Genomic DNA, 21,675 nt, shown 5'->3' with positions numbered 1-21,675 from the left:
CCTCCCTTTTGGGTTTCCCTCCCACGTAGGACACCACAGTGAATTAAGCAGAGTTCCTTTCCTTTCTGACATGTCTCCTCTCCCCTCCACCGTGGTGAGGATGGCAGCGAGGCTCACTGAGAGTGGCCCAAGGAGGTGTTTTTGGCGGCTTCTTTTCCCCCCTGAGCCCCCGTCCTGCACGTGCCTACACCCCACCATCGGCTCTCAGACTCCACAATCCCGCAGTCTGGTCTCAGCCCCCACACACCTCCTCCCCGGGCCAACACCAGCCCTAAAGCCTCCTCACACCACACACCCCTACCTTCCTTATCAGCGTCCCCCCAACCCAGCGTCCCCTCCAGCCTCCCTAGGCGAGCAGTGCGGGGTGGCCGCCCACTCCTGAGGCCGGCGCCCGTCTAGGCAGGCGGCGGTGCCGGCGGGCGGGGCGCTGCCTCTGGCTCCTATAAAGGGCGCCACTCGGCGCTGACGGCCACTGCTGCTGCGTCCGCCGCCCGCCCGCCCGCCCGCCCGACAGCACCGCCGCCTGCCCCAGCCATGGGTCGACAGAAGGAGCTGGTGTCCCGCTGCGGGGAGATGCTCCACATCCGCTACCAGCTGCTTCGCCAGGCGCTGGCTGAGTGCCTGGGGACCCTCATCCTCGTGGTGAGTGGCGGGAGAAGCCTCTCTCCAGCCCCACACTCCCCAGTCCCTCTGTTCACCGGAGGGTCTGTGTTTTTTAAGACAGCCTTGACCCCTCTCCCAGCTCTGATCCCTCGCCCCCAACTTGACCCCTTCCGGAGCACTCTTCGCCCATAGCGTTAACCCCCTCAGTGACTGACAGTTTCGACTCTTGCCAGAATGACAGCTGTTATGCCCCAGTGACAGCTCTGATCCTTTACCCTCTCACCAGTGACCCAGCCCACAGGCTGGGGACAGCAGTCACCTCTGCAGTCTGGGACCTCCAGCCCTTTCTGGCTGCCACAGCTCCCCAGGTTCCTAGAGTCCCAGCCCTGGGAGGCAGTGGAGGCAGTGGCAAATGGGTCCCTCTTGGGTTATTTGGGTCTTGGATGCCTGGCCCCTAATGAATAATTAAGCCTCAGAAGAAAGTCCAAAAGTTGCCCTGCCATAAGGACAGTTTGCCACAGGTGGGGGCAGAGGGCGGGGGCTACACAGCAAACAGCAAGCGGGAAGGAGGGAGGATCCTGAAGAGAGGAGTCTGTGGAAGGCAGCTGTGCCCCAGGCACAAAGGACGCGGTGTCACTAAAATTCCTCCCCTAGTGCTGAGAAACTCCCAGACAGATGCTGTCAGCTTCCATGCAGAAGCACTCTGACTTACTTCCCGGGGCCTGAGTTACTGTACAGGTTCTCTGAGGGGGACGCTTCCCTGCCTGGGTTACTCCCCAGTCCCAGTTATGCCCTGGTTATGCCAGTTTGGGTCTGGGTTGTTCCTGGGTGACTCTGCACTTTTGGGTCTGACAGACACACCAGTTATGGGCTCCATTTCCTGTCCCAGTTACTCGCAGATTTTCGGCCACTCTTGTGGTTACACCTGTTTCCCTCTGGGTTACGTCTGGGTTCATTTGCTCTGTTGCAGGGGATGGGGTACTCCGTGTCCCACTTCCAACCCTAGGTGACGTAGACCAGGCGGCCCCCTGTGAACTAGCAAGATTAACTAGGGGCAAGTAGGGCTGGATGGCCCACCCTAAATGGGTGGTGGTGGTGGAGCAGATTCTATAGGGAGAGGAAAGCTGGACTCACCTCTGGCTTCCAGGAACAAGAAGGGGGGAAGCCAGGTGGGGCACTTTATCCATACCCCCTCCACAGACTAGTAGACCGCCCAGTCATCTGCCTCTCTTCTCTCCCAGTGCCAAGTGCCAAGAAGGGAATAGGGGCAGACGCTTGTTTTCCTCCTGCCCCCGAGCCGTGTGTCCCCCCGTCCCTGTCTGATTTTTAGTCCAGCCCCCTGTTTGAGAGCAGCCAGGACAGAGCAAGTTGTCTTCCCTTCACAGAGGGGTCTTCCTATCTCCTCCCTAGTCTCAGTTTGCCTTCCCCCAAAGGAGCAGTCAGGCCTCCCGCTGAGCCCCAGGATCATTTGGCTTCTCCCTGACCACAGAAGGAGGGTGTTATGTCTGTGAAGGCGTTCAGGCTCAGGTGGCTGAGGGGCATTTTGTGTCAGTGCCTGGAGAGGAGAGGCTAGGCCCGGGAGACGCCCAAGTGGTCGGTGAAGGCTTACCTGCATACCTCTGTGGGTTGGGGACCGAGAACCTGCAGTGGCAGAAGCAAGGCTGGCTTTCGGGCGAGGGAAGCCCCTTTCTCTGAGGCTCCTAGTAAGGTCAGGAGAGGGAGAGTGAGCCCGGAGGAAGAGGAAGAAGAGTCTCAAGGTGGTGGAACTGGCTCTGACAGCTTCTCCCTCCAAGGCCCCCTGGGATGGAGCCAGGTTTGGGCCTCAGGCAGGCAAGGAGCTGAGGCCAGGGCCGGCCAAGCTGGGCAGGGTGCCCCAGACCCTCACATGCCTGTTCCAACACACATACATACTTACACTCTCTGACCTTTGCTCTCACTTGCCTGCACACCTTTGCCCTGCATCACGGCTGCTGGCTTCCCCACTATCTCTTGGTCTTCGTGAAGGATGATAATCAAAATGCTTAACCACCCAGTACAGCAGGACACTGACCCTTTAGAAGTGACGAGGGCCCTTAGCACAGGTTTTGGAAAATTTCTGCTGGATAGGCATAAAGACTTTAGTTATGGAGAGGTGGGAGAGGAGAGCTGGGGCAGGGCTGGAGCAGCTTCAGGGGACACTTTGGGGGCTCAGGGCAATGGCTCTTTGCAGAGGAGCTAGTACAGAAACATTTTTACATTTGAACAAGGGGAACGGACAAATAGCACATTCTGTACTTGCAGGACATCAGGGATTTTAGTCCTCTTGAATACGCACCACCCCCCCAATTTCCAGCAGAAAGCTTAGAACTAGTCTCCCCACTTCCACTGCTCTGGGGGTCCTGGACTATGGCTAGTGAGCTAGACAGATCGCTGTCTTTGGGACCTCCAAATCTGAGTGGGGAACCTGGACCTCTGAGGGCAGGGAGGTCAGGGCAAGTGGAGAGAGGAGGCTCTGGGTCAGGAACAGGTCAAGGAGGCTGAAGATCCTGAGAGGGAGAGCAGGGAGAGGCAGGAGCTCTGACACCCCAGATTCAGGAGGACTTCTGCCTTCCTCCCTTTCGTTGTGCCCTCTCCCCCTCAGCTCTTCTTTGGGGCAGGGAGGGAGGCAATTGCAGGTAGGGGATGAGTGAGAGCCTTCCCACCCCTATGGGCCAGGCCTGAAGGGCTGGAGGAGGAACTGCTCAGGTGAGAGTGTCCCCTTCCACCCACTCCTACTGAGAGTCAAGAAAAATCAGTGGAGATGGTTCAGCCATCTTCTGGGCTCGAGGTTGCAAACTTTGCTTCCAGTCCCTTCCATAGGACCCTGTTATTAGTAGAGTTGGGACATTGGGTAAGACATTGGGTAAGACATTGGGACATTGGGGCTAAGAGGCCATGTCTGCTTCTTCTACGGGTTATAACTGCAGCAGGAGGAGGAGGGGTTCGATTCCAGGAAAGGGCTTCTCGCCCTCCCGTCCTCCCCATGAAGGCAGGGGGAGGTTGTTGGCTTCATCCCTGCCCTCTGGAGTGAGACTCACTGGTCCTCACCCTCCCTGCTTTGTTCTGTTTCCTGACACAGATGTTTGGCTGTGGCTCTGTGGCCCAGGTCGTGCTCAGCCGGGGCACCCACGGTGGTTTCCTCACCATCAACCTGGCCTTTGGCTTCGCCGTCACCCTAGGCATCCTTATCGCTGGCCAGGTCTCTGGTAAGGCCTTACCCCACCCTCAGCCATCACCCCTCCACAGCATTCCCACAAGGTGTCCCGCTGGAGAATAGGGTGGGAGTGGAAGTCATCTCAGAACAGGGCATAGCCAGGGCTTAGCTTTGGGTCCTTGGAAAAGAAGAGTGGTGAAGGAACTTGATACTTGGAAATTTTGACTCTGACCTTGGAATCAGAGATTAGTCGAGTTGGTCTGTTACATAGTCCAACACACCATTCTGTACAAGAAACCCTTCTCTGCATCCCTGGTCACCAGGCCAGAGAGGGGGAGTATGGGGCGGGGGAATCCTGGCCTCCCCACTGTGGCAGGCAGGGGTTAATAGGTTCCATCTCCCCTCTGCCCAGGGGCCCACATGAACCCTGCCGTGACCTTTGCTATGTGCTTGCTGGCGCGTGAGCCCTGGATCAAGCTGCCCATCTACGCCATGGCTCAGACTCTGGGAGCCTTCCTGGGTGCCGGGATCGTTTTTGGGCTGTATTATGGTGAGGCTTCCTACCCTGCCTTCCTCCACTACCCCCTCCCTCTGCTTGGGACCTGCTGGCACCAGGCCTTTCGATGACAGATGGCTGGGGCCTGCCCAGGCCCCGGGCTTATGACTCATTCACGCACAGGCCCCAGGTGGGGGTCATGAGGGGAAAGAAATGAGTCGGGCAACAATGGAGTCAGGCCCTCCACCCCTCCACCTTCCCACCCCCGACTCCAGGGTAATAAAGCAGGGATCACACTCACCTGTGACCCCTGGGAGGGTGGGCCTAGCCTGAGAGGGGAGATGGGGCTCAGGCCTCTGCCCTCACCCACTTGATATCTAATCTGTGACCAGATGCAATCTGGGGCTTCGCCAACAACGAGCTTATAGTTTCGGGCCCCAATGGCACAGCCGGCATCTTTGCCACCTACCCCTCTGGACATTTGGACATGGTCAATGGCTTCTTCGACCAGGTACGGGCTGGGGGTGAGTGAGGGGAACTCGGGGAGGAGGACCAGGCTGCCTTGGGTTGCTCATGGGCTGGCTGGGGGAGAGGACTCCTCGTCTAGAGCAGATTCCTAGGAATCTGCAAAGTTAACCAGCAAAAGTCTTAGTACCACTGCTCTGGAGAGCAGAGCACGGGAGATGCCAAGACTCTGAGAGTGGAGGGAGGCTGGAAGGTGGAAGGAGGGGCCGGAAGGTGGACGGGGGCTCTTCTCACCCTGTTCTCCCCACTCCCCAGTTAATTGGCACAGCCTCCCTCATCGTGTGTGTGCTGGCCATTGTGGACCCCTACAATAACCCTGTCCCGCCTGGCCTGGAGGCCTTCACTGTGGGCCTGGTGGTCCTGGTCATCGGCACGTCCATGGGCTTCAACTCTGGCTACGCCGTCAACCCCGCCCGGGACTTCGGCCCTCGCCTTTTCACAGCCATTGCCGGCTGGGGCCCGGAAGTCTTCACGTGAGTGCAGTCCCCGCCAGCGTGCGCCAGCCCGTCTCCCCTCTGCCCTGCCCCACGCGTCCCTGACCACATCTGTCTGCCCCCAGGACCGGCCGCCACTGGTGGTGGGTGCCCATCATCTCCCCACTCCTGGGTTCCATCGTGGGTGTCCTCGTGTATCAGCTCATGATCGGCTGGCACCTGGAACCACCTCCACCCTCCACCGATGAGGAGAATGTGAAGCTGTCCCACGTGAAGCACAAGGGGCAGATGTGAATGGGCAGGGGCCTCCCCCTCAACCCCTCTCATGAGCATCCTTTGACTGTGCAGGGGCTGCTTCCTAGAAGCCCTCTTCACAACACCCCTCCCAGGCTAAGAAGCTCCTTGTCTACCACCGCCCCTCTAGAAAGCCCCCTTCAGGATTTTCCATCCTGAAGGAAATAGGATCCAATAGGACCGCTGGCCACTGCCTGTAAGCTGGTGGCACAGGGAGTAGGGCCAATCTAGTCCTTTGTCTCTCAAAGAGAGAGAATGGGCAGCAGATGTGTGCGTGTGCGTGTGTGTGGTTTTCCAGATATTCAGGGCAAAGGACCAAGTGGAAAGGATTCTATCTGTGGGCGTGTGGGGGAGGCCCGGAGGGAGGGAGGGTGTTGTGTCTGTCTATGAGTGAGGAAAGCACCAGGGATCTGCATGTTTCAGGGGCTCCGTGTGGAGGAGGGTCCAGGTACATGTGTTTCTTAGTATGTGTGTGTCTGCTGTTTTTTCTACACAGGGGGCTTCTATAGGCTTTGGGGGAGGTAGGGTGGGAATATGAGTAGGGCTAGGAGGAGGGGACCACAGCCCAGATGAGGAGCTCTAGCTATTCATACATAAGTAAGAGCGGAGTGATGTGTTTCTGTCACGATGGAGGCATGAGGTGGGTGGGGTGAAGTCCAGGTCATAAGTTTCACATTTGCTCTTTAAAAAAAGAAAAAAAAAGTATATATATATATATATATATATTTGTGTGTGTGTCTGTGTGTGTGTGTGTGTGTGTGTGTGTGTGTGTATGTAAAAATATTACAGTTTTAGGGATGGGGTTGGGAGACTCTAATAGGCTCTTCATTCCTTTTTTTTTTTCCTTCACTCTTTTAATCCTCAACTCATGTACTCTTTTGCCTTTTATAAAAAAATAATAAAATATATGCCAATTGTGTAAATATCTCTCTGCTCGCTCTGCTGTTTTCATGGCACCAGCTAAAGAGCTTCGGTGAGTTTGGCCACAGATAGCCAGGGCACCCTCAGGGTAATACTCAAACCTGCCCTAGGGGCAGGGGTCAGTCACACAGACAGGTCAGAGAGCTCCTTCAGCTCAGCTTGAACACAAGAGTCCCACACTCTCCCCCAAGTTTCCATCTTCCTGGGATCCCCCAGTACAATGAATCACATCTTCCCAACCCCTGCACCCACCTACTACCCCAGGAAGGCAGGCTGAAGCCTGGCTTAGGGAAGAACTTTCTCCCAGGCAGAGCTGCCCAAAGGAGAGGACTGCTACCCAAGAAATAGTGAGCTCCCTGTTGTTGGAAGAGACCAATCAGACCGGGAACCTGTTATTGCCTTCTACACCTCGCAGCTGTTTGGGCTCTATCACCTTCAACTAGACCTTGGCCACAGCCCCCTGAGCAGCCTCTCTGACTCCAGTTTGCCCCAGTCAGTCCACACAGCAACCAGAGGGATCTTTCTGAAAACCCCCGCTGAAAGTGGGCCTCTTTCTACCGCTACCCAGCGACCATTCAAATCCCTCCATCCTGCAGTCAGGCCCTCCAGGACCTGGCCCTGGTCCCTACACCTTCCCTCACGATGCTCCATCCACCCCAGACTACTTTGTGTGCTCCTGTGCCTTCTGACCTCACTGCCCACTCACTAAAATCCTCCTGATCTTCTCCATCACCTCCTCCAGGAAGTCATCCCTGCCTTACCCATTCTTTCACCATCTCTACAGTCAGTTGTCTGAACCCAGAGACCACAGCTGCATTCATTCGTGCCTCCTGTGCTTCAGTTCTTCAGTCTGAGGCACCCCTGTGTCCTGTAAGGCTGGGATCTGGGATTGGACTAACTCTGGTGCCCTGACTGAAGCCTGGGAAGCTCTGCTGGGAGATCACATGCCCTTTCCCACCTCCTGCTCCTTCCTTACCGAATCCTCCTCAACTTTCACTGGGAATAAAAAGGGAAGGCGGCCCCAACCCAAGCTCTCCTGCAGAGTTAACCACGTTGGGATGCCTGGGTCTGGAGGAGAACTGTGGTTTTTAGAGGATAAGCCAACTCTTGCTCCCCAGCCACTTCACAGATAAGGAGACCATGGCCCAGAGTGGGTGGGTCGCACAGCCTGGACTCTGGGCAGGTGGGGCTGGGGGAAGGCAGTTCCATCTCAGGTCTCCACCCACTCGTCCCCAGCTCCCAGGAGGCGTGTCTGGAATGTTGAAGGGACCTGAGCCAGAGGGAGTGTCCCCTTCTCAGGCCCTGGGGGGAGAAAAGGCAAACCAAGGGAGGAGAATGTGTGCTTCAGAGTTTCGCTGCAGCCACACCTGTCCCGCTTTGGGTACCCTCACTCTGCTATCCTCCCCAGCATGCCCCATGCCCTTTGTCTTCTCTTACTCTCAACTCCTGCAGTTGACCCTGACCAGGGGGTGGTGGGAGGGCTTCTGGCCCAGTGGTGAACAAGTAGTCAGACCTGGATTCCAAGCCCAGCTTGGCCTCTCTCTAGCTGTGTGATACTGGGGTGGTCATTTTCTTTCCCTGAACCTCAGTTTCCTCATCTGTGAATTGGGAGACATTGAGAGGAGGAGGTAATGGAAGATAATAGTCAATAAATGTCAAAAAAATGATTTTTTCCTGCAGAACAGGGGAGGGGGGGTGGTGGTTGGTGGAGAGATCTGAAGGCTGTTTTTTAAAGGTCATTGAATTTAATATCCTCTTCCGCCTCAGATTCCTTCCACGAATCTGAAGTTCCTGAGAGGGGGGAGGGAGAACAGGGTGATGGCTTGCCGTGCTCTAACTTGAGGAGGGTTTTGGGAGGAATAGGAGGGAGACACAAGAGGGGGCCACCACGGGTGTAGAGAGCAGAGGAGCATGCAGCCTAGGGAACACGCTGGATGGAAGGTCAGACCGAGTGAGGAAGAGGAAGGCCTGGCCGCCCAGTGACAGAAGCCAAGTAGCAGCATGACCCCTGGGGGCAGGAGCGAAGCTTCCCACCTCCCCTACGCCCTTCTAAGATATGCCTCCTACCAGCATTTCTGTCTGATAGCAAGTTCTAGAAATAAACCTCTTCATCTCTTTCAGAAAAGTAACTTAATCCGTTTGCCAGGGTGGACTTGAGAGAGAACAAGATCCCACGTCTCATCTCTGTCCCTTCTTCCTGAGCTAGTCCTCTCCACAGCCATCTTTGGAGGAGCTCATGGTTCCTTAAAGCTCTGACTTGCTGGCATTGAAATCCACCTCCCTGAAACCTGAGCTGGGTTTCCGTTTCCTTGTGTGCCTGCTTGTGTGTGCGCACACGCAGCTTTGCATCTCTCAGTGCTGCTGGGTGTACCTATCTTTCTCTCAGTCTGTCTGGTATGTCTCTGGGTCTGTGCCCCTGGCTGACCATGCCTCTGTCTCTTTCTCTGTCTCTGTCCCTGCCTGACTCTTTGTGTCTGGGTCTTTCTATGTGTACTTCTAAATGAACATGTCATGTACTTAAGAGAGTCTGAGTGACCAGTCCCGCTCATCTTACCCCAGGGCATATCTCCTCCTTAATTCCTAGTAATGAGCTCCCTCCTTCTTGCTAACTCTTTCCCCTTGATTTTGTTTGTCTAAAAGCCTGGGTGTGGCCACCCCAGGCTTGGGGAAGCATGGGTGGGGTAGAATTGGGTGGGGTGGGAAGGGGAGAGGAGGGACTACTCCACCCTGAACAGAGACCCCAGAGGCCAGAGACGCCCTTGGTCCCCCACAGGAGGGTCTGTGCAGGTACTGGCCTCCTCATTGGGAGGAGGGAGCCTGTCCTGAGGTGGGGACACTGAGTTGTGCACCTGGGAATGCTGGCAGTGCAAAGGAAGGAGAAAGTCAGGTGGGGAGCCTCCTTCACCTGCAACTTTACCGAATTCATCAATTCATTCATCAATGAATTTGGTAAAGCTGCAGGATACAAAATTAATATACAGAAATCTGTTGCATTTCTATAGACTAACAATGAACTAACAGAAAGAGAAACTAAGGGAACAATCCTATTTACCATCGCATCAAAAAGAATAAGATACCTAGGAAAAAGCATACCCAAGGAGGGAAAAGACCTGTACTTGGAAAACTATAAGACACTGATGAAAGAAATTGGAGACAGCACAAACAGATAGAAAGATATACTGTGTTCTTGGACTGGAAGAATTAATATTGTTAAAATGGCTATACTACCTGAGGCCATCTACAGATTCAATGCAATCCTTATCAAAATAGCAAGGATATTTTTCACAGAACTAGAACAAATAATCTTAAATTTTGTATGGACCCTAAGTAGGCAAAACAATCTTGAGAAAGAAGAACAGAGCTGGAGGAATCACGTCCCACCTGACTTTCAGACTATACTACAGTAATCAGAACACTATGGTACTGGCACAAAAACAGACACATAGATCGATGGAACAGAATAGAGAGCCCAGAAATAAACTCATGCACTTTTTGTCAGTTAATCTATGACAAAGGAGGCAAGAATATGCAATGGAGAAAAGATAGTCTCTTCAATAAGTGGTGCTGGGAAAACTGGACAACTACATGTAAACTAATGAAATTAGAACACTCTCTAACACTATATACAAAAATAAACTAAAAATGGATTAAAGACCTAAATGTAAGACCAGAGACCATGGACTTCCCTGGTGGCACAGTGGCTAACAATCCACCTGCCAATGCAGGGGACATGGGTTCAAGCCCTGGTCCAGGAAGATCCCACATGCCGCAGAGCAGCTAAGCCCTCGAGCCACAACTACTGAGCCCACATGCCACAACTACTGAAGCCCACGCACCTAGAGCCCATGCTCCGCAATAAGAGAAGCCACTGCAATGAGAAGCCTGAGCACCGCAATGAAGAGTAGCCCCCACTCGCCACAACTAGAGAAAGCCCAGCAACAAAGCAACGAAGCAACGAAGACCCAACACAGTCAAAAAAAAAAAAAAGTCCAGAGACAGTAAAACTCCTAGAGGAATACAGGCAGAACGCTCTTTGACATAAATAGTAGTAATATTTTTTTTTGGATCAGTCTCCTAAAGCAAAGGAAATAAAACAAAAATGAGCAAATGGGATCTAATTAAACTTAAAAGCTTTTGCACAGCAAAGGAAACCACTGACAAAACGAAAAGACACCTACTGAATGGGAGAAAATATTTGCAAATGATATGACTGATAAGGAGTTAATACCCAACATATATAAACAGCTCATAAAACTCAACATCAAAAAAATAAACAACCCGATTAAAAAATGGTCAGAAGACTTGGATAGACATTTCTCCAAAGAGAACATGCAGATGGCCAAGCAGCACGTGAAAAGATGCTCAACATCACTAATCATCAGGGAAATGCAAATCAAAACCACAATGAGCTATCACCTCATACCTGTCAGAATGGCTATCATCAAAAATAACACAAGTAACAAACATTGGTGAGGATGTGGAGAAAAGGGAACCCTTGGGACTGGTGGTCCAGTGGCTAAGACTCCGAGCTCCCAATGCAGGGGGCGGGCCGGGTTCAATCCCTGGTCAGGGAACTAGATCCCACGTGCATGCTGCAACTAAGAGTTCATACGCTGCAACTAAATATCCCGCATGCTGCAACTGAGGCCCAGCACAGCCTAAATAAATAAATAAATATGTTTTTTCCAAAAAGAAAGGGAACCCTCATACACTGTTGGTGGGAATATAAATTGGTGCAGCCACTGTGGAAACAGTATGGAGGTTTCTCAAAAAACTAAAAATAGAACTATTATATGACCCAGAAATACCACTCCTGGATATATATCTGAAAAAACCAAAAACACTCATTCTAAAAGATACATGCACTCCAATGTTCATAGTAGCATTGTTTACAATTGATATGGAAAATGATATGGAAACAACCTAAATGTCCATCAACAGATGAATGGATTAAGATGTGGTATATATATTATCCACTCATCTGTTAATCTTAATTCATTCATCTGCTGAATAATATTCCATTATATACATATAATGGAATACTACTTATACTATATGTATACTACATATATGTATATATATATAAAAATATATATACAATGGAATACTATTCAGCCATAAAAAAGAACGAAAATTTGTCCTTTGCAACAAAATGGATAGACTTGGAGGGTATTATGCTAAGTGAAATAAGTCAGACAGAGAAAAATACTGTATGATATCACTTTGTGTGTGTGTGTGTGATGTGACTGTAGCAGTCTTATATTTGAAACTCAAGGAGGAAACAACTGTGTTCCAAAACACCTAAATAAGCAGGTCCAAAAACTGAAGGCATTTTTTTTTTAACTGCCACATTCACTCCGAAGCCCATTCATCTCCTTCAGCATCCCAAAGATTAAGCACATGTTCTGCTTAGCTATATAGTAAAGTGGCAAACACGCTGCACCACTGACATCACAGGACAGTTGCCTATAAAACTAGATTTCTGACGCTGGAGTCCAGCTTCACTTTCTCTTCATCTGGGAGGGCAGTTTTCTGAGGAACCTCTAGATCCCGCCTGTACTGCGCTGCCAACGCTGACTCCATGACCACCTCTGGCGGGGCGAGAGCAGGCATGGAGATGAACTCCAAGTTAGGGTCTCCCATCAGTTTTCTAGCAAGCCAGAGGAAGGGCTTTTCAAAGTTGTAGTTACTTTTGGCAGAAGTGTCATAGTACTGAAGATTCTTCTTTCGGTGGAAGACAATTGACTGTGCCTTAACCTTTCTGTCCTTAATACCCACTTTGTTGCCACACAACACGATGGGGAGGTTCTCACACACTTGTACAAGATCTCTATGCCAGTTAGGCACGTTCTTGTAAGTAACTCTCGATGTTACATCAAATGGCACACTGAGCTTGTATATAATAGCCATCTCTCAGTCCACCAAATTTCTCCTGACCAGCTGTATCCCATACGTTGAACTTAATAGGTCCTCTGTTGGTATGGAACACAAGGCGATGGACCTCAACACCCAAGGTAGCTACATACTTCTCAAATTCACCAGATGACGTTTCACAAATGTAGTTTTTCCAGTACCACCATCACCAACCAATACAAGTTTGAACTGAACTTGGGGTTCTCATTGGGCAGCCATCGTGATGTTACTTCTAGAAGCGTCTCCACGCCTGTCTGACTGAGGGCTGGAAAGATGGCAGAAGCCTGTATGATATCATTTATATGTGGAATCTAAAAAATATAACAAACTAGTGAATATAACAAAAAAGAAACTGACTGATAGATACAGAGAACAAACTGGTGGTTATCAGATGGGATATGGAAGGTGGGGGAGGGGTAATATAGGGGTAGGAGATTAAGAGGTACAAACTACTATATATAAAATAAGCTACAAGGATATACTGTACAGACCAAGGAGGGACTTCCCTGGTGGTCCAGTAGTTAAGACTTCACGCTCCCAATGCAGGGGGCACAGGTTTGATCCCTGGTCGGGGAACTAAGATCCCACCTGCTGCATGGTGTGGCCAGAAAAACAAAAAAAACAAAAAAACACACACAACAAGAGCACAGGGAATATAGCCAATATTATTATTATTATTTTGCGGTACGCGGGCCTCTCACTGTTGTGGCCTCTCCCGCTGCGGAGCACAGGCTCCGGACGCGCAGGCTCAGCGGCCATGGCTCACGGGCCCAGCCGCTCCGCGGCATGTGGGATCCTCCCGGACTGGGGCACGAACCCGCGTCCGTGCATCGGCAGGCAGACTCTCAACCACTGCACCACCAGGGAAGCCCTATAGCCAATATTTTATAGTAACTATAAATGGAGTATAACCTTTAAAAATTGTGAATTACTATACTGTACACCTGTAACTTATATAATGTACATCAACTGTACTTCAATTAAAAAAATAAAGGGCTTCAGCCTGGTTGTTTAGCCCCAATCCCTCCAACTCAAGTGGAACCAACTTTCCCTAGGAAGACTGGAGTCAGGGGAGATGAAACCAGAGCCCCTTTCCCATCCTGGTTCTTCTCCAGAAAACTCAGGTTCCTGAGTGATGGAGAGGTAGGCACCCCACCATTTTGTGTGGCTCTGGGGATCTGGTAGAGGTTGAGCATCGTTGCAGTGACGCATTAGGGGTTTAGAGGGAGAGGGTTGATCGCAGGGTGGCTGAAGACAGAAGCAAAAATCCCAGTCTGTGTTTCCAAACCTTGTTTCTTTGCTACTCAGGAAATCCTTCCTCAGGGCTCACTGCCATCCTGCTTCAGCTCCCAGGACAATTACCATGACACTGGGGGTCTTTTCCAGCTCTCACCAATGCACCGGGAGTTCCAGTAGCTTTGGGAGGAGAAAGAGGGTCTGTGTGCCCCTACCCAATCCTGCATATGACCGAAGGAGAGGAGGTCTGGGGGTCACTAATGGGGGGGTCTTATGGACAGCTGAGGTGGCCAGAGGGGTGAGGTTATGAAGAGGCTGAAAACTGACTAATAATCTGACACCTCCCTGGATTGCCTTGGTCATACCTTCAAGTCAGATGTGATGTGGTGTGGAGAAGGGGTGGGTGTTACTCTTCTCTGTCTCTAGAGCTCTCTGGGGATAAAGGCTTAAACCAGATGCAGTCATCTCAACCAGCTTCTCTGATCCTTGCTCTGGGAAGTCTTCTTGGCCCACTCCCAGGAACCTCTAGCCCCTGTCTCTTCTCTGGAAGCCCCTTTGAGGAGTGATGGACTTTTGCCAGGCTTCCTCACTGTGCTCAGAGCCAAGGAGGCCTGACTGGGTGAGGGAAGGGAGGACTCTGGGAATTCTGATAACCACCTGGACATGGTCCACCGCTCATCTCCATGGAGACACCCCACCCCCACCCCATAGCCAAGGAAGTACCTGGAATGTCCTGCCTCCCACCCTCATCCTTTGCCTCTCTGCTCAGGGTCACTGCCAGGGCCTGGCCGGAAACAGATGAGATGGGGGAGTAGGGAGGGGACTGGCTTAAGCAGGGAGGCAGGCTGCAGGCTCTGGTCTGAGGGAGCTCCTTCCTAGGAGAGGTAGCCTTTAGCTACCCAGGGAAGTCAGCTCCCCAGTTCCAAGTCAGGGGTGGAGAAGGGAAACTGATCCCGGCCTGTGGACAAAGTCTCCCCTTTATTGGACTGAAGGTTTATAGCTTGAGCCACCTTTGGCCCTAAAAGGTGCGAGTATGCCCACATACATGTGAGGGTGTGTCTGCTGTAACTGGTGAAGGACTGGAGAGGTTGTGCATTTTTTCTTAGTTCCCCAACCAAGGATTGAACCGTCACCTTCAGCAGTGAAAGCTCGGAGTTCTAACCACTGGACTGCCAGGGAATTCTGGGGGCTGGGGGTGTGTGTACCTATTCACACAAGTGCATTTACACGCTCACTCACTCACTCACCAACACACCCAGGCGCACTCACTTCACATTCAACCCACCTATATTCATACATGCACACTCATACTCTGACAGTGACTCACACTCACCCACACTCTGGTGCTCAAACACACTTAGATACATTCCTGTACACCCAGTACTTCCACGTTCAAACTCTGACGCGCACCTCCACTCCATGGCCTCACACACACATACTTTTACAGCCATGCACGCTTAAGTACACGTCAACACACCCACTCACAGTTGAATACACACTTACCCAGCTCGAAGGCACTCCTCCTTGCAGGTCGCCAGAAGCCACACATCTGTGCAATGAGTCTGATGTGTGTGTGTGGGTGAGTGCAGAGACAGGAGGTAAAGAGGTGGGCATCACAGGGGTCAGGATGTGGGCTTGGGAAGCCTTTAGGTGTTGAGGTCACAACCCAGATTTTCAGGGCAAGGGGTCAGGAAGCAGGAGGTTTAGAGAATGTGGATGAGAGTCCCAGTGCCTGGGCAGGGCACATAGTAACTGTTGACAAATACTTGCTGAATAAGAGAAGAGCAGGATTGACTAAAACTCCCCATTTCCAGTTGGTAGAGCTGCCTGTCTGTGTCACAGAAGTTTAGAATCCTAGGCAACCAAAGAGTCAGGGCCATCTCACCCTCTGAAGTCAACGGCTCTCCATCCTCACTGCCATCCCCCAGAGCAGGAGGCTGAGTCTCAGATGCAGGTGACTTCAGACATAGAGAACAGACTTCTGGTTTCCAAGGGGGAGGGAGGTGGGGAAGGGATGGAGTGGGAGTTTGGGATTAACAGATGCAAACTATTATATATAGGATGGATAAACAACAAGATCCTACTGTATAGCACAGGGAACCATATTCAGTATCTTATGATAAACCATAATGGAAAAGAATTTTTTAAAAATCTTGTATTCCCCAGCCTTCAGAACTGTGAGAAATAAATGTTTATTGTTTAAGCCAATAAATAAATGAATAAATAAATAAATAAATAAATACAGGTGACTTACATGAAGCTACTAGGTCAGGCAGTGCCAGTCCAGACCTAGGTCCCAGTCTCAGGGGAAGCTTCTAAGCCCAGTGACACTTGAGTGAAGACAGAAGCCACAGCAGGCCTAGCTGCTTGGGGATGAACAGAAAGTGACTAAGCTCTGGCCTGTCCCAGGGATTTGGGCCCTAGCCAGGAAAGACGGGGACCTGTTGGGGTCCCTTAAGGTATACAGGATCAAGAAGACCAGCAGAAACTCTGCAGAAAAACTCCTGGAAAATTCTCATATATAAATTTGTACCTCTGGTCTTTCTGCCAGAGGGCTTGGGTTTAATTCATTTGTTTCCTTATTATTTCATCAAATATTTATTGAGGATCTTTTTCATGCCAGGTTGTGGTAGATACCAGGATTACTATAATGAGCAAGGTATATACAAGATCATATAGGGTGCATCTGGGTGCACAAAAATCTGACTCGATCTGATTTGGGCAGCAGTGGTAATTCATTGGCTCAGAAAACTGAAAAATCAGAGGAAAACTTCAGGTGAGGCTTGATCCAGCACTCATTTCCATTCTGTTTTTCCTCTCCTCCTTCCGTGAGGTGTCAGCCTCATCCTAAACCTGGATTCTCTTATGGTTCCAAGACACCTGACTCCAGGCTACATGCTTCTTGTTAATGTCCAGCAGGGAAGAGGGAGCATCATTGTCACCACAGTTCCAGAAAATACCCAGAGGCACACTCTGATTGGACCAGCTTGGCTTCATGCCCAGCCCTGTGTCACAAGCATGGCCCAATTAATTGGATTAGCTTGAGTCACATGTTCCATCTCTGGCCCCAAGAGAGATGTCAGCTGCACCCAAACAAAATGGATTACCAAATGGAAATGAGGACTGTTAGGAAAAGGGAAACCAGAGCCTACCAAATAGTTCCTGTCTTCATGGAACTTAAAGATGAATTAGTGGAGGAGACTACAAATACAATCAAACAGGTGAAATTGGGAATTGGGACGTTTTACCAGAACAAAACATTTCTACAGGACTGGATACATAATTTGTGGGGCCTAGTGTAAAATGAAAATGCCCTTTATTCAAAAATTATTTAGAATTTCAAGACAGCAACAGTATTAAATCAAGTGTAGGGCCCTTTTAAGGCCCAGGTCACCTGTCCATAAAGCCAGCCCTGTACCTCTTCATTGAGACCTGAAGAAGGAGAAGGAATCAGCCAGATGGGGTACTCCAGGTAGCAGTAACAGTTTGTGCAAAAGCCTGGTGGCAGGAGATCAGGTTCCCTGGAAAAGCTGGAGGGAATTCAGTTGCGGCTGGAGCTTAGAGTACTAGATGAGACTGGAAAGTGGGTGTGGCCATGTCGGGTAGGATACCGGTCATGGAGTATCTGGGAAACTGAAGCTTCCTAAGTCTCCTGTTTAGTGGTCCCGTGAGCCCATCCATCACCAAGCTAACGGGCAGGGAGGAGCCAGCTGGGGGCCAGACCCTGCCTTGGAAGGAGATCAGATGATCAGGGAAGTAAGTGGAGTATGATGAGAGGCCTGGGTGTCAAGAGCACCAGGCTGCTCTGAGACCCAAAGCAAGTTCCAGCACAGAAGTTCTATGATTCTCTTCTGGGGTTCCTAACAGTCTTAGATTCAGATGATGGAAGGAAGGAAGGAAAGAAGGAAAGAAGGGAGGGAGAGAGGAGGGAGGGAGGGAAGGAGGAAGGAAGGAAGGAGGGAAGGGAGGAGAGAAAGAAAAAGAAAGAGAAAGAAATTCCCTTTTTATAGCAGGTCTTATGTTAGTAACAAACTGCTGAAGGCTTGGGGAGATGGAGGGAGTTTACTCTGCACAAACCTAACACGTTCAAGTTGAGTATCAGGCACTCCTGTTCTTGGAAATCAGGCTGGTGGTGATTTCTCACTGGCCCTTTATCCTACTTAGCATCCTAGCCTCTGGCCACATCACAGGTTTTTTTTCTCTTCTTACTTTCCCTCCTCACTTTCTCCCCCTGGATTGCTCACTATACTCTAAACGTTTTTGGTAAAGTATTCAGCTGAGCAAAGGGTCACTAACACAGGTCCTGAGATTTTCTTTAATGGGACCCACTCTCCTCAGGTTTTAAAAAGCAGTCTGCCCTCCTCCTTTACAAGGGAATAGAACTCTCTCTCCATGGTGACTGCCATTTACCTGTCTGTCCCCGAGACTGAGCTTCATGGAGACAGGGAAACAGGTCTGATTGTAAAAGCTAGCGCCTCATATGATGCAAGGGGTTCAGTAAATATTTGCTGAATGAATGGATGGGATTATTCAGATCTCCCCTCGAAGCCCACGTTTTTTCTCTCTCCTTCCAGGGAATGGTTATGACAAAGCATTAGAAGAATCAGCTGTGGAAGAAGCTGGTGGAATAGACAAATCCCCGGCTAGGACAGCTGTGGAAGCTGTAGTCTCCAAGGAGAGGGAGTTTAGGGGTTCTTGGTGGACCTCAGATTGGGGTGGATGTGTGCCCAGGACAGAGGAGGCAGAGGCAACACTAAGGTTTCTTTCTTTTTTTTTTGTGGTACGCGGACCTCTCACTGTTGTGGCCTCTCCCGTTGCGGAACACAGGCTCTGGAACACTAAGGTTTCTTGATGAGCCTGGACGTAGCCAAGAAAGGCACCCAGCCAGCCCCTCTGGCTGTGGCTGCACCCAGAGATCTTATCTGGGGGCAGCTGATGGATGGTCCTGAGTCATGAGACCTGCAGCCTAGAAAACAGTTCTGATGTTGAAACAGGCCCAGGGGAGGGGGCAGGGTGGGTGTCTCTACAGCACAGACATCTTCACCTCCCACATTTCGTGTCAACCCCGGGTCACCTTTATTGTCATCACTCATCTCCCATCCTGTCACTCATTTGCCACCCTCATCAGCATCCCTGAATCACAACCACTGTCACTTTCTTAACCATGCTGTCACTCGACCCAGTTTCCATCACCGTGTTACCGTCTCCAGATTGCCACCATCCCTGTCCCAGCCCCATGCCCAAGGCTGTTGCTATCTGAACCCACACTGTCTTCTTAATTAAAGGCCTTTACCCAACCCTGCCACTGGCTAGTTCCATTCCCGTCTCCCTGTCACTTTCACTGTTACCACCTGTGCCTGTCATCCTTGTCATCCTAGTCACTACAGCCCTTACCACCTGTCCCAGTCTCTATCACCTCTAAGTCCTCTGCACCGTCACCACCTTTCCCAGGTTAGTTCACCAGCACTGCCCATCTCCGCCACCCCCATCACTGTCATCAACATCTTCCTGTCTCCAGCCCCTCACCTAGGTCTCGAAATGGGCTTTCCCCTCTGGGGTAGACATTCTCAGCATGGGCCCACCTCTGAGCCTTTGCTCCTGCCTTTCCAGCCTCTGGCCTCCTCTGGGTTTCTGTATCTGGAATTGCCAAGCTCTTTACCTTTGCTCTCTGCTCTGGCCAGGGGTGCTTCATTTCACCATGTTGTCTGGACCCTGGGGCCATGCACTTATTCCCAGAGTATTGAAAGAGTACTAGGTAGAGGCCTTACCAGGAAGCCCTGAACCTTCTCTGCCTATACCTATGACATCTGGCAGTTCTTCCACCCAGGCGAGACCTAAACTTTCCAGTTATTGCTGAATTTCTTGAATTTTGTTCAGATTCTTTTGCGTTGGTACCACTTTTTGAAGGGAAGCTCTGCCAAGATGCACTTACGGCAGTGCTCTGATAAGGGCATTCCTCCCTCAGTGGGGTCCCAGTCTGGTTCAGCTGTGGGTACTGTCAAGCGCTTCAGGTGTACCATTTGGGTCTGTTAGGTGGAGCTAGTACGCTTCTTCCCTGGCCTTATCAATGACCATTCTCCTTTCATCTCCTGTAAACATTATATTGAGAAGAATGTCTGCCCATGAAGGGTGGTAGGTAGCAAAAATAGAAGTGAGGATCCTCCCTATAAGGAAGGTTGTGATCTTTCTCATTAAACAAGTCTGAGGTGGAGAAAGGACCGTGCATCCATAGAAACCCAGCCAGCTGGCCATTTGCATTTAGACTTCCTACAGGATAACTGCGTAAGGGAAATTGCCCTGCCCCGGGAGTGGCTCCTGGCCCTAACTGGGTGCCCTGTCAGGTTTAGATGGACAATACCAGACCAGGTCCATGTGCCTCAGGAACAAACACAAGATTTTCTCTTTCTTTTTCTTTTTTTTTTTTTCAAATATTTATTTGTTTATTATTTATTTATTTGGCTGTGTCAAGTTTTAGTTGTGGCACACGAGATCTTTAGTTGCGGCATGCAGGATCTAGTTCCCTGACCAAAGATCAAACCCAGGCCCCCTGCATTGGAAGCACAGAGCCTTAACCACTGGACCGCCAGGGAAGTCCTCACAGGATATTCTTTCTTTCTGTTTTTTTGTTTTGTTTTGTTTTGTTTTGTTTTTTAATTAATTAATTTATTTATTGGCTGTGTTGGGTCTTTGTTGCGGTGTGCGGGCTTCTCATTGTGGTGGCTTCTCTTGTTGCGGAGCACGGGCTCTAGGCATGCGGGCTTCAGTAGTTGTGGCGCACGGGCTCAGTTGCTCCGCAGCATGTGGTATCTTCCCCGACCAGGGATCAAACCCGTGTCCCCTGCATTGGCAGGTGGATTCTTAACCACTGCACCACCGGGGAAGTCCCTATTCTTTCTTTTCTTAAATTTAATTTTATTTATTTATTTTTGCCTGTGTTGGGTCTTCGTTGCTGCCCATGGGCTTTCTCTAGTTGTGGCAAGCGGGGGTTACTCTTTGTTGTGGTGCACAGGCTTCTCATTGTGGTGGCTTCTCTTATTGTGGATCATGGGCTCTAGGCACATGGGCCTCAGTAGTTGTGGCACGTGGGCCTCAGTAGTTGTGGTGCACGGGCTCAGTAGTTGTGGCCCACGGGCTCTAGAGCACAGGATCAGTAGTTGTGGAGCAAGGGCTTAGTTGCTCCGCGACATGTGAGATCTTCCCGGACCAGGGCTCGAACCCATGTCCCCTGCATTAGCAGGCGGATTCTTAACCACTGCATCACCAGGGAAGTTCCCCCGTAGGATTTTCTAATTGATGCCTATAAGGATGGGGAGTCAGTCTGACCACTTCCTGAGCCCCAGTGTTAGGAATTGGGTATAGGAATGGGAGGCTGTGGAAGGAGTGGATATCTTGGCATAGCGGCTAGAGTGCCTGGGACAGCCATCTCAGCCAGTAAAGTAACAAATCCTCACTCTAATCTTCCTTTTTAAATTTTAATTACAGAATAGTTCTAATTGCAGGATTGTACAGAGCCATTCAAAAGCCACCATTCAGGCTTCCTTGTGGTGCAGTGGTTGAGAGTCCACCTGCCGATGCAGGGGACACGGGTTCGTGCCCTGGTCCGGGAAGATCCCATGTGCCGCGGAGCGGCTGGGCCCGTGAGCCATGGCCGCTGAGCCTGTGCGTCCGGAGCCTGTGCTCCGCAATGGGAGAGGCCACAACAGTGAGAGGCCCGCATACCGCAAGAAAAAAGAAAAATTATAAAGTGAATGTCCCTTCCTCCAGGAAAGCTTCCCTGGTGTCCCCCTCTGCCCAGCTTGGTTAGGTGCCCCTCCTCTCAACTCCTACAGGCCCTTGTGCTTTTTATCTCTGATCTCTGCATTGTGACTTCTTATTTGCTCACCAGCTTCCCTACAGGCCTTGTAAGCTCTCCAGTGCTGGGCCTATGACTTGTTCTTCATGGCATGTCCGGCAACCAGCACTTGGTAGGTCTTCCAAGACTGTTGAATGAGTGAATGAATGAATGAATGAGTAATTAATGAATCAAGTACCCTTGTAGGAACTGATTAATACTTCTTAAGATGCTCAGAAGTAGACATTCA

General features: G+C 50.7%; 1 protein-coding gene and 1 pseudogene across 2 annotated transcripts; one reads left to right on the top strand and one right to left on the bottom strand.

The window, feature by feature from the left end:
• The first annotated feature begins 519 nt into the window (after positions 1-519).
• On the top strand, positions 520-6,328 carry AQP3 (aquaporin 3 (Gill blood group)). The gene is made up of 6 exons (XM_082656678.1): positions 520-642; positions 3,701-3,827; positions 4,188-4,325; positions 4,664-4,782; positions 5,052-5,269; positions 5,356-6,328. Exons 1-6 carry the CDS (start codon positions 535-537, stop codon positions 5,522-5,524), a joined length of 879 nt encoding a protein of 292 aa, XP_082512804.1. The 5' UTR covers positions 520-534; the 3' UTR covers positions 5,525-6,328.
• Positions 6,329-11,911: 5,583 nt separating this feature from the next.
• LOC309824171 (GTP-binding nuclear protein Ran-like) lies at positions 11,912-19,614 on the bottom strand (annotated as a pseudogene). The gene is made up of 2 exons: positions 19,527-19,614; positions 11,912-12,561 (listed from the first exon to the last, which is right to left on the bottom strand). The product of its transcript is annotated as a GTP-binding nuclear protein Ran-like (transcript).
• Positions 19,615-21,675: the final 2,061 nt, after the last annotated feature.

The sequence above is a fragment of the Grampus griseus genome (assembly GCF_964374135.1).
Source record: "Grampus griseus genome assembly, chromosome: 6".
In the NCBI taxonomy this organism is placed as follows: domain Eukaryota; kingdom Metazoa; phylum Chordata; class Mammalia; order Artiodactyla; family Delphinidae; genus Grampus; species Grampus griseus.
Note: the sequence above shows the minus strand (reverse complement) of the source record. Positions and strands in the feature narration are given on the sequence as shown.

What these genes read in the sequence shown, in the direction of transcription:
- AQP3 (XM_082656678.1), top strand. Translation starts at nt 535, where the DNA reads ATGGGTCGACAGAAGGAGCTGGTGTCCCGCTGCGGGGAGATGCTCCAC. An exon ending in CGTTTTTGGGCTGTATTATG is followed by an intron (nt 4,326 to 4,663) that starts GTGAGGCTTCCT and finishes ATCTGTGACCAG; the next exon opens with ATGCAATCTGGGGCTTCGCC. An exon ending in TCAATGGCTTCTTCGACCAG is followed by an intron (nt 4,783 to 5,051) that starts GTACGGGCTGGG and finishes CCCACTCCCCAG; the next exon opens with TTAATTGGCACAGCCTCCCT.